The 12948-nt window shown below is 35.5% G+C and overlaps 1 protein-coding gene across 1 annotated transcript in view; it reads right to left on the bottom strand.

The window, feature by feature from the left end:
* Nucleotides 1–12948, bottom strand: part of ODF2L (outer dense fiber of sperm tails 2 like) — a 63461-nt gene that overhangs the window by 7037 nt on the left and 43476 nt on the right. Inside the window, exons 4-14 of the mRNA XM_031554977.1 lie at nt 12471–12662; nt 11951–12091; nt 11325–11483; nt 10426–10604; nt 10062–10185; nt 9103–9234; nt 7862–7924; nt 6801–6872; nt 5750–5866; nt 2539–2724; nt 1208–1317 (exon numbers count right to left, since the gene is read on the bottom strand). Coding sequence (XP_031410837.1) covers nt 1208–1317; nt 2539–2724; nt 5750–5866; nt 6801–6872; nt 7862–7924; nt 9103–9234; nt 10062–10185; nt 10426–10604; nt 11325–11483; nt 11951–12091; nt 12471–12566 — 1379 coding nt within the window. The 5' untranslated portion in view covers nt 12567–12662. The remainder of the gene's footprint in view (nt 1–1207; nt 1318–2538; nt 2725–5749; nt 5867–6800; nt 6873–7861; nt 7925–9102; nt 9235–10061; nt 10186–10425; nt 10605–11324; nt 11484–11950; nt 12092–12470; nt 12663–12948) is intronic.

Raw genomic sequence — 12948 nt, 5'->3', positions numbered from 1 at the left:
AAAAAAAAAAAAGGAGCGATACTGAATTTTTGAGGAGTCTATCAGACAATGTCCTAATAAGTGCTTTTCATGTTACTTTAGGAATAGTACTTTCCATTATTAAAAACAGTAATTTGTCATTTGTCCCTCACCATTTTTTTCATGTTAATGAAGTTAAACAGTGAGAGTTATCTCACTCTTTAGGTAGCCATATGGTGTCTAGTACCACAGGCCTTGATAGAATGGTACATTTCAATACAGACTTGTATTTCCAGTTCAAATACAAATGGCAAAAAACAGCAGTGAGTAAAAAGAACACTTGAAGAAAGTATCATAGATGTTTTCCTTTTCCTCTTGTTTCCTAGATGCATATGCATATACAGTAGACCATAGCTGCCTAGACAGATTTTCAACCTCACATCATTTACCTGTACTCCTGTACATTTTAATTTTAAAATATGCTGAAAATATTTTTAGAAATAAGAGATTCTGAAACAAAAATCAAGTAATCAAGCCAATTTAATTTGACTTGTTATGTGTTTGAGCATGAATCAAGATCTTTATAAAATAAGCATTCTGCATTAGTCCAAGCATAAAAGCACTTACTGATTTCTTTTGCTTTTTTGAATTAGAGCCCATATAAAAAGATATGTAAAAAGTTAAAAGATAATTGTCATTGTCTGACAAAGATGGCATATTCTTCATCTATATTTCACTGCTTGAGTAAGATTGGGCAGTTTTGTCTTGCTTTTTCAGACAAGAGTAAAGTGTTCAAATGTGCATCTGCGAGGAACTAGTAGGGTGAGATATTAGTGGAACCAAAATAATTTTGCTGTCATTAGTCTGCAGTACAGCCTGGAAGCCCAAATAAGACATTTTTATGTTGCAACAGATGCAAGGGTCAAGACTCAAGTTGTTGAATAATTAAGTAAATGATTCTGTGAAACAGCACAATAATCTCTAGCAAGCTCCAGCTGAAAGAAACTATGCAGGGGAAGTAGCAAGTTCCTCGCTTCTACAGAGGAGTTATTTAAAAAACAAACAACAAAACAACTTGTGATATGAAGCTAGAATTCTAAAACTTGTTCTGGTTTCTAGCTGCTAAATTCTGCTCAGAATTTTAATACAAGTACATAAAATTGCTTTCACTGTCAATTCTAATAAGCTACTAAATACCAAATTTCTGTGACTGCAGAAAATAAATTGGATCTTCGCTAGTTTAACTTACTTCTTTAGGTCTTCTGTCTGAACTGCTAACATTGTCTTTTCTTCTACCATTCTATCATGCTGTTTTTTCCAGAGATCAGAAGCTGACAGTATCTCAGACAATTTCACTTCCTACAAAATACACTAATTACAAATCATGTATCATAAGCATGCCACAAGGAGCACCATCTCATTCTACAAAATCTTCTAAACAAGAACTATTTATTGGAACTCTTTAGTACAAAGCAATGTAAATTTTGTCTTACTATCTCAAAAAGAGAACAAATAAACTATCCACATTTTAAAAAATTCAGGTGTAATACAAACTTACTTTCAAAGTGTAGACAGTTAAACATAGGTACTGTATATCAACTTCAGAATGTACCATTATTTAAGATGAAATACTTCTTAAAACAAAAGTGTCTCCAAAACATCTCTTCTACATATAAACTAATACCAAAATAAAATTTTTTCAAAGCATTTCAAGAATTAAAAAATACATAGCATAGAAGAAATGCAAGGTTACATAAATTCTAGTATGTTGGTTACTGCTATCTTGAAAGTAAATGATGTCTTTAATGCAAAGAAAACAACAGTACAACTACAAAACGCTACCAGTTCAGGAGATAAGCAAATGCTACTCCTCTGTACTGCTAAATGTTACTTCTTACAAAGATCAAAGAAAACAAATTATTAATCATATCCAGATATACTGACTGGAAAAATATTCTTAATACAGGCAAATCCTAAACAATGGCAATGCACAGAAGCTGTGATAACACTCTTATTAGGAAATCTAAATAAGTTGTCAGAGGTCTCAACACAGTCCTGATCCAACTGATCTTTTTCAAATATTACACACTGTACACAGGTGAAGGGCAAAGCAGAAGCCACCAACAATTCGAATTGAAGTCATGTGCTTGGATATTTAAAAAGCTCAAAGCAAGCAGCTTAGAAATAGAAAGCTAAGCATCCATATTAGACACCATAAGCTAATAAATAAAGACTTCAACCCCAATTCTCATCTGACAGTATACCATTCTTTTGAGCTTAGCTGTAGCTCCACAAAGGTCTAAGAGAAAGATCAGAAGATGCATAAATGAAGCTGATCAGACTCCGCTCACTTACTATGAAGTGTACAACTGCCTAAAGACATTCACTAAATTTTAACAAAACAAAAGCTATGAATACAAGAATGGTTTGCATGTCTCTTATACCAAGCTTTTCCTTAACTGAGGAACAAAAATAAGAGATGCAAACAATCCAACAACAAACTTTCCTATTCTACAGAGGTGAAAGTCTCCCAGTTATTCAATTTAACACAGGGCAACACTGGTCAGTGTAATTACTCACACGTTCTTTTACTCTGGAGGTTAAATTTTCCACAGCTTCTTCAAAGCATTCAGTTTTTCGTTTCTGGGACCTGATTGCTCTTCTCAGATCAGCCTTCTTTTGCTCACTTGTTTCCCTCAAGGCCAACATCTGATGCTTGTAGTCATCAATTTGAAGTTTCCACTCTGCTATTTTCTTCTCTAGAGTCTGCAGCATAATTAAATATCAACTCTTTTCAAACCCTACACCTTATAAATCTGTCTGTGACGTATCATAATTAAGAATAGTAATTGCATTTATAACCTTTTTCCATTAGTATCTCTGTATCTGAAATCTTCTGGTTGACACAAGGAGTTAGTCAACATTTGTACTACACTAGGCAAGAGAAATTACGTGTTGGGAAATTTGTTACAAAGATAAGCAAGATAAGAGGTTGAGGAGGCGTAGAAACAAACAAGCAGGAGCAGGGGGAAAGACATCAGTCTAACCATCACCACATGCTCTTTGAAATGAATGTCAAATTTCTGTAGATGACACAGCACTGACATTAAACCCATTCCTGAAATGGGAAATGGAAGTGGTTACATCAGTGCCTAGTTATTCATTTTGATGAATATCACCTCACATTACATAATATAAATTGATGTAGTCTATGCTCTGAATCTATAGTGAGCAAGCACATGGATAGGACTGAAGATCAGTAAAACTGCAAGTGACGTTTTAACATGAAAGTCAGGTTTTGGATTTGAGTATTTTAAGTCAAGAGGACAGGAAAGACCAAGGTATTTTTCTTAATATATGCACTGTGTTACGATCTGTTATCAAATGACAATTTACCCTTTTCTTGCAAAATCTACCTTTTTCTCATGCATATAATGGTACATTCTAAAAATGAAATAGAATTGTCTAGCAAACAAACTTTTTCTGAGAGTTTCTTATGCCTTGTGTATATTCTATGTATATATGCTGTATACATACACGATAAAATCCACACTGGATTCTTCAAGAATTTCAGATACAATTATTTTTAAAGGCTCTATATCTTGCCAAAAACATGCACAAGTTAGTGGTTGCCAGTAACTTATCATAAAGAAAAATGCAAGTTCCATTCATCTCACTTGCTATTCTTTTGCCAAGCTATAGCAGTATATACACACCAGTAATATATATATTTTTTCCTCAAGTCACTGATAAATATCCTAACCGTAAGAATGTTTAGAAATGTCTTTTTCTTTTTAAAGTTGATTCTGGATCTAACATTTAACTTATGTTCTACGTGGAAGACCATAGCAACACACAATTTACCTAGTAACTATGTTAATCTGCCAGATTTATCTACCAGCTGCTGTAAAATGCACATATTATGCATTAGATGATATCTGCCAGTAGAGGTGCTGCTAATGAGTTCAAAACTTATCCACAATCAGTGGAAAATTTACATAGTTTGCCATGTGAAAAGTGGTCTTGGCTTACTAGGATTTAGTCCCACTGCCCTGCAGTGAACAGGAACATCACAGCTAGATCAGGTTGCCCAGGGCCTCATCCAGCCTCGCCTTGGAAGTCTCCAGGAATGAGCCACCAACCACAACACTAGGTAATCTGTTTCAGTGCCTCACCACCCTAACTGTAAAAGGCTTTTCCCTCATATCCAACCTAAAGCTACTCTCCTTGAGCTTAAAGTCACTTCCCCTCATTCTCTCACCACAGACCCTGCTAAAGAGTCTGTCCCCTTCTTTCCCGTAGCTCCCCTTTAGATACAGAAAGGCCGCTGTCAAATCAACTCAGTGCCTTCTCTTTTCCAGGCTGAACAGTCCCAGCTCTCAGCCTGCCCTCATAGGAGGGGTGTTCCATCCCTGAGATCATTATTGCGGCCCTTCTCTAGATGCATTCCAACAGGTCTTTGTCTCTCTGCATGTAAATATATGCAGGAAATAGTTTTCACATAAAACACATGACTTTCAGGAAAAACAACTTCAGTGAATAGAGAAACTGAAAAAATTTGAGTCTATGTACAATCTTTCTTAACTATTGATTTCAGTAAATAACTGTTATCTCCTGTTACAACCACAGGGGGTCAGAATCATATAAGAATGAGTGCTTTGGGCATTATTCAGTGACCAAGGCAAATTTAAACAGTGAATTAATTTTGTGAGCTATTCCAATCTTTTTCCTAAGTACTAACAAAATAATCTAAAGGATTTTAGCTGTCAACTGATAGTAAAAGAAACAAACAACAATTTTATACAAAGATTCAATGAAAATACAATTATTCATCAATTACTTTTTCCAGGTTCTAGTTAATAAAAATGTAGTAATTCTAACCAATGTGCTACATAGTATGAGAAATCAATTTTTATTCATAGGAAAACAAGGAACACAATCATACATAAGTGTTTTTTTCCTCTTGCAATTGAGCTGAGACAGGTTCCTTAACAACTTCAAATTTGCATAATTTCTAGGGCGATGTGTGCTACTAAGAAAAAAACTGAAAATTAATAAAACATTTTTCAGCCAAGGTTTTCTCATTTAGGCCTATGTTCATTACTGGGTTCAAATACCAAAATCTGAGACCACTTTCAACTCCGTTACCTGCCCTCTGACCTTGTCCTTCTTGACGTGTTCTACAACAAGCATCTGCTGCAAATGCCCAAATTTACCTTTTTTTTTTAAGTAAGTGGAAAGGATTTCACCTGCCTTAAACACAGTGAGGTTAGGAATTAGTCACAAGTGTATCAGTCAATACTAAGAGGATTATTAATTCCTCCACAATTTATAAAAAGAAACAGGTGCTGGTCTGTCACAATTGTCTCAAACAACTTACAGAGGAAAACTCATTCTGGGACTTGTCTCTCTCTTCCTAAAGCAGTTTTCATACACTCAATATGAAAGATATCAGTCTTTCAGATAGTAAAATTAGGTGAATGCAAACACTTCTATGTCTGCTTAAATTTCTTTAGCAGGACTACTAGTTGACTAAGTTAAAATAATTAGAAGAAAATTACCTACAATTAAGACAACGAAGATAGATTGCAAAATATAAATGTTATTTTTAAAAAATTGTTTCAGATTTTTCTTAGAAAGTTTTCTTTTAAGTGATATACGAAATAATATATGTTTTATTCCATTTGATCAAAGCTACACCTAAAAAAGATTTAACTCTCAATTCTGAAATAAACCTACAGAAAGGCTTTGCTAATTTGCCTTTAAATGTAAAGCACATAGAAATGTTGACCTGTGTTTTCAGCTTTAATTCATCGTTTTCCACTTCTTTTCTTTGAATCTGATACTGCAGATGAGCTTCAATTGTGTTTACCGGTCCTGACAGATAATCTTCTTTCACTATATGGATCTAAGAAAGGGAAATAAACACAGATTTACCAGTCTCTGGAGATAATGCCATATGATGTAAACTTTATTCTTTCTACTTTATTGCAGAATTCCCAACTGTCATTCTAACTCCCTCAAAAGGTGAAAAAGATAAAGCATAGTCTACAAATATACTCATAAGCAATAGCTTCTTACTAATGTTAGCAGTGCTATCAATATGACTTTTCTGTAGAAAATTAACAAAAATGACAACATTTAAAGAATATCTGTACACTTATTATCCCATATTTAATTTAATTTTGTAAGATAAAATGGGCCTGGATGCACCAACACAGAAATCCAGGCTAAACACATAAACAACAGGTCCACCAAAATTAAGCCAAACTGATGAGCTCTGCACTAAGTAATTAGATGTGAGCTAACCTTCATTAGACCCCAAACATCCCCAACTAATCTAAGAATTACTGATACATTTAAATCATTCGATTTTAGAGGCATACATAAACAGTAAGGGAAAGACAACTTCCAACGAGAATTTAAGTCAGCTGATCTATGAAATTTTTTTGCAACTTAACTCCTTTGGCTTGCTTTAAATAAAATAATAACAAAAAGAGAAAGAAATCATATTACTCATACAGACTAGAGATAGTGTTAATGTATTACATTAACAGTGTTAATGTTAATGCAGATACCAGTAAGAAGAGCACTCAAAGTCCAAAGCCATTAGTCTGGATTTATGGCCCTCCCAGAACTGTGGGGCATTAGTGTTAAGGAAAATTTGTACTCAAAACAGGTGTGGATACAGTGTTGATGTTTTATGTATAGAAATGTCTTCCAGGCATTTTTTTAATGCCTAGATCTTTGAAATAATTGCTTTCATCAAAACACTAGATTAGAAAATAAGAATATAGTATACTGGGAGAAAACATTTATTCCAAAATAGCTGGTCACTCACTTTTTTTAAGCTGAATCCTAGATGAAAGTTCTTTAATGTGTTCTTCTCTTTCTACTATCTTTCTCCTGAGACTCTTCATGAAGGGGGAAAAAAAACCCACAACTATTTTCATGCCTAATAACATAACACACACTGACAAAGATTTCAGTTAAAGATGACTGAGATTCCATTTTGTGATGATACATTACAAACACTGCCATCATTTCTAAAATGGCAGAAACTATGGCCTGATGAATCAATGTTTACTCTAACTGTATAGATCATAATAGACTCTTGCTTGAGACATGCTACTAAGACTTAATTTGAAGCATATTTCACAATTTCATACATGTCCAATTGTTCTAAATACTTGTTATATTGCTCTAAAAAAAAATCTGCTTTTAAAAAAAATATGACAGGTAGTAGGAAAAATGATAGGAAAACAAATGATGAGCAGAATACAGCACAGTTCAGAGATTTTAGAATGCAAGAAGTTAATACAACATAAATATTTATGAACAAAACTCAATGAGTGCATTTTTTTTAAGTGTATAGCTCTTTATTTTAGATCTCTGCTCCATTATTTTAGCTTTATTTATTAGTTCAGTCTATTCCAGATATTGTTTGATGAAATAAAGAATGGCTTTGAAATACAAGAGATTGTTTACTAAGTTTTTTTTTTTAATGATTATTTTGGGCTAGATAATCTTAGAGGCCTTCTCTAATTTTAATGAAGCTATGATCATTTTCTGCCCATTGATATAGAAATAAATTACAAGTTCTAGTTGAAAAAAATCTAGGACTCTCTTACAGAAATATTTATTTCATTTACAGTAACTGCAACAGTAGAGTTTACACACAAAACAACGTATTATGCATTCTACTCTGTAACAGAAGTGATGCCAAAGTCCAACTTGCATCCTTTCTAAAATATGCAATAATCAAGTGGTAGTAACAGTTCAATTGTATCAGTAAGTAGAATACTCCCTATGCTACTCTGATGTGAAATTGTATATCATGGCATAGTCCTTCTTAAGTGTACGACGTAGAATAAAAAGGTAACAGATATTTTAGTTTACTTACAGTATTGTGGGTTTCATTTTCACTTAACTTCTGTATCAAAGCATCAATGTTTTCACTGTCTATCTGCAAGACAAAAGCAGGAAACGTTAACAAATTACTTCAGTTTACAATTGATTTACTGTTTTGCTTTAAATTTGGCATACTATTTAGTTTATTTTCAGTTCGGTACATATAAATATTAAAACTTGCATTCTTGTGGGCTATTTAGAGTTGGTAGCTTAAACTTTAAAGATTCAACTTACTTAGTGCATAAAACTTCTCTGGGAAGGAAAACAAACTAGGGTCATTCACAGAATCACAGAATTGTAGGGGTTGTTAGGGACCTCTAGAGATCATCGAGACCAACCCCCTATGCCAATTTATTTCTTTCAAGATCTTATGTGCTTAAACGTTATTTGAACGCATAATCAAAAACAGCAAAAGTATTTGTACAAACTGTAATACTTTACAGACTAATATTAACTGTTAAAAGCTTTCAGTAACCTCACTAAGATATAAAAGTTTGAAGAATGAAACATAAAACACAGCCTAAGAGAACAGAAAAATCAATCTATAATAACTGTTAGCATAAATCTAGGAGAATATATGTAGTTATAACATTGCCAAAGACATTTTAAAATATAAAATTTGGAGAAGGTCCACATTTAAATAAATAGACTAAAACAAACAGCAGGACTTCCACTTTGTACATCCAAAGCATTTTACTGCCACTGCTGAGAGAACGAATCTAACATCTCCAAGGAGACAGGGTAACTCAGCATTTTATACCATGAGACATAATCTAAACTCTGAATGACAATCAGTACCATAAGACGTCCTGGATCACACACACACACCAGCAGTAACATTATTAGCCACAGAATGAGGGCAGAGCAAATCCTTCAGTCAAGTTGTGTTCTAAGCTCGGTATTCTAGCACATACTGCTGCTGTGCTTGCTCTCCCAAGCATACTGCACTCCATATCAGAAATTAGAACAGCTGTTTTCAATCTTTTTAAAATAAGTAAGTCTATTTCAGCTGGAACTACCTCTGCCTAACTAGCTCCTGCACCCTGTCACAGCCCACCTGGCTCTCCAGGTGCATCCATCTCCTTAATCTCTCTGCATTCCCATTATTTTAAAGCAGTTCCCTGTGGGACTATCCTCTTTCCCTCCATTGTCCAGGTACTCAGAACCTGCAATTTACAGACATGTGATCCCTGGCTCCCACAGGAAGCTAGTGATTGCTGTGGATCATCTTACGTGTTTCTGTTCTCTTCTTTGAAGTAAGAGCCATAACAATCTTTTGGTAGTTTTGAGTGCTGTTAACTCTTTTACCAGCAAATCCTCTTGTGTATCAATAACTATCATTTCTGATGTAGAAAGTTTACAAACCTGTTAAAATATTGTAACCAAGAAATTACACGTGATCTGCAACGCTCCCTCAAACATTTGTTACTAACATTTAGATATTGCTTTCAAATGCAGACAGTAAAAATAAATAAATTATTGCAACATTTAAAAGTGAAATATCAAAGAAAAAATGGTGCTGTAGTAATCTTTAAACAGTATGCGAAACACAGAGGTTCCTCTTCCAGTATAACAGAAATAAGGTATTTTTAATATTTGTTTCTGATAAATACCCCAAAATCTCACTTTAAAGCTTTCATGCTAGCTTAATAAATAAATAAATAAATAATTAAAAACAAACAAAAAAAAAAACCAACGATGACAAAGAAGTGGAAACTTTGGAATCAGAAGGTTTCCCAGAACTCCTTGCAAAGAAGTCATCTATTCCGCACCTGCATATAATATAAATACGGAAAACTTTCATGTAAATGTTCTTGAAGAAAAGTTCAAATGAAACTCCGGGATGACAGTTTGAATGGATAAATTATTTAAATAACATGAAAACCTCCCTCCAAATTATAGTCAGGCAGCATTGACTTGTAACTTGCAAATCTTTTTTTTTCCCCTTAAAAACAGTGGTAAGCAGGCTTTAAGGAACATATCTAAATAAGGTTGATGAATATATCTGTCAACATTTAAAATAGGAAAATTCACATCTCTCTGCTCTTTTAAGAACTCTTTTGTGCATCCTCTGCAAATGGGATTTAGAAGTAGGACAAGCATCTACAGAGAACCGAAATTTAAGACTTCAATAACTATTTTTTAATTCAGTATTTAGTGTGTGTACAAAGTTTTGAATACAATGTACTTACGTTTGTCATTCTACCAAGTATGTCTTTAAAAGTTGGCAACAAGTTCTTTGCTGAATTAATTGCCATTACTGCTTCAAAAATCTCCTGTGAAGCACCATTTTCGTGAGAGGCATTTTCCTTCTCCCTGACCACATACAAAATAATAAATACAAATTGACTTTTGCTAATAAGTATGCAAATAAATAAGGCTCATACATAATTGATAACATATAATTTTACAACTGTTTTTTTAGAAGATGCATAGTAAAGTTGATGGGGTATGGATCTTACACTTTGGCTTCTCTGCATCACTATTCTCAAATACGTATTCAGAAATAAATTAAAAGGTAGCTTATTAAAACACTCCTTTACTATGAAATTTTACCTTTTCTCTTTGTCTGAAGTGTTTCTTCTCTCTACACTTCCATTCAAGTTTTGTGGTAGGTGATTTTTTGGTGAGCTTTCTTTATGCAGAGGGGACAGTTCTGTAATCTTGATCCCAGGTTTATCAGGACATGGCCCCCACACCTTTTTCCAAGTTTCCTCCTGTGCAGTCGCTGCCAGCTTATAAACAATGTTTTCAGTTAGTGTTTAATTTGTCCTTGGTTACAATGGTGCGGGTTCACTACCACGAAATAAGTACATTGCAAACAGGAACAGTGATTTTCTGCCCCCATGGTAATTGATCAGCATAAAGGGAATTGTTAAGAAGACTTCCGAGAATTGAGAAATGAATGGACATGAATTAATTATGCCATTGTCCGGTACTCACATAAATATCTTTCCCACAGTCTATGAAGCTACTCCCTCTGTAGCTGTCAATAAAAAGCCTCATGCCATAAGACTGTCAGCTCTATGAAAACCTAAAGGTCAAAAAAAGTTTCTCTGAAATTAAAGAATGTTCAGAATAAACACCTGTCTGTCAGCTTGCAGGAAGTAAAGGTTATGACTTCCAGAAGAGAACTGAGGAAGTCAGAAATGAAAAATCATATTTAATTTTAAAAGGTATCTTGGTTCTTTACTCCACAAGGTTTCCATATCACACTACTGCTCATATTTAATTGCTGTTATATATGAATTCATTGTGATCTATCTCCTATTTTGACTTATTTTGACCCTCTGAACTCCTTCCAACTTTGCAGGAATATTTTCATGCATAGGACATAAAAGAATATATATTTCAACTATTTCTAGTAAAGAAAATGATAAGACTAAATGTTAAAGATTTGCATAATAAATTTATATTCACATTGGTTCTATGTTTTGTTTTACTCGTTTTCTTACTTGTTCTTCCAGATCATCAGATTCTTTGCTTAGCTCAGTAAAATATATTCCATCTTGGATAGCTTTTGTAGATCTATGACAATCATTTTTATATGGCAGAATCAGTGAACAGTGTTTTCCCTCTTCTTGAGATGTAACAGGTACCACACACCTTTTTCCCTGAAACATATTCATGATTATGCAGCATTTAGTATCATTCACTGTTAGGGTATGCACCTTCCCAGTTCAAGGCATACCAGCATAAAACAAGTCAGCTCTTCAGGCAATTCAGAAGTGTTAGGCATTACAAAAATCTCACTTTCGTTTATGATTTCCAACAAGTGTACAACCCTATGATACCACAGAATGTACCCTCTGACTGACAGCTCACATCTCATTCATGAGGCAAAGGTAAACTACCTGCAGTGAATTTGAAGATACCACGTGTCACAGCAGTTCATCCCAGATGGAGGCAGCAGCAGCTTTTCTCTTTTCCTGGTTGGGATCAGCTGCTTACCTTGGAGCTGCACAGGGACATGTGCTGCCTGTGGCACAAAGTCCAACTCCAGGAGGTGCACGCTGGCAAACACACCCCACTGCCCTGCTCCCTTGCCAAGCACCAGGAAGCTGCATTGCCTCTGCCATACCTGGCCATAACCAACTACTCTTGCTTCCACACCAAGTGATGCATCCTCTCCAAATGGGTTCAGCAGGCAGAAAGTTTGTATTCTTCCATATGCCTTGTCATGTATTTGAGAAAATGCGTACCAGAATTCCGGGGCATTCCCCTACAAAATCAGGATGTAGAGTGTTTTATCTCAAACTCTTGCTGTAAGGCAAATAACTACACTCCAATAGTGCAGTTAACTGTTGTTGTTTTTATTTGTTTTAATGCATACTTAAGCTTCCCATTTTACTACATGCTTACATTTCCTAGCAGGCCTCAGTTTGAGTAACACAATTCAAGTCTCTGTGTCTTTTTCTTACTTATATAACCAAAGCTGGGCTGTTGAATTTAATTGCTTTCATTGAAAATGGCACCTTGGAAGGCTCAGTGTGGAATTTAATTTATCCTGGTTCCTCTATATATTCAGGAAAGAAGAAATAAGATTTTCACATCGTTTCAGTGTGCCATTTTTCAAACTTAACAGAAGAGAATAAACTTGCCTCGTTAACATCAGCAAGAAAAACCTTTTCTCGAGCAGCAGAGCCGCGTGCGGGAGCGGTGCGGTTACACAGCGGTGGCGGCGGCGGTAACGGCATTCTGCCAGCGCTGCAGGGCGCTCCGTGCGGCTCAGCACCCGCTGGTGCGCATCCGTCGCTACCTGCGAGGTTACCTCAGGGCGCAGCTGGATCCCACTGCAAAACAGAATGTACCGAGGAGAACTCAGCCTCATCAGAGATACAACACAACGCAAGCGAAATTTTGCGCAGGTATTCATGCCGCGTAAGGCTCACTAACCGCATAAGCGGCGATGAATTCACAGTGCGCACAACAATCACCCCGAGCAACAGCAAGCGGAACGCAGCCGGAGGAAAAGGCGAAGCTCGCAGCTGCTATTTCCACTCCCTCGCGCCCCGGCCCCGCTGCTTCTCCCGCTCCCGTTCCGCCCACCCCGTCGCCCCTCAGCGGGAGCGGCCCTCA

This window comes from Meleagris gallopavo, chromosome 10, assembly GCF_000146605.3.
Source record: "Meleagris gallopavo isolate NT-WF06-2002-E0010 breed Aviagen turkey brand Nicholas breeding stock chromosome 10, Turkey_5.1, whole genome shotgun sequence".
NCBI lineage: Eukaryota > Metazoa > Chordata > Aves > Galliformes > Phasianidae > Meleagris > Meleagris gallopavo.
The sequence above is the reverse complement of the archived record's forward strand: the minus strand, read 5'-3'. Positions and strand labels throughout refer to the sequence as shown.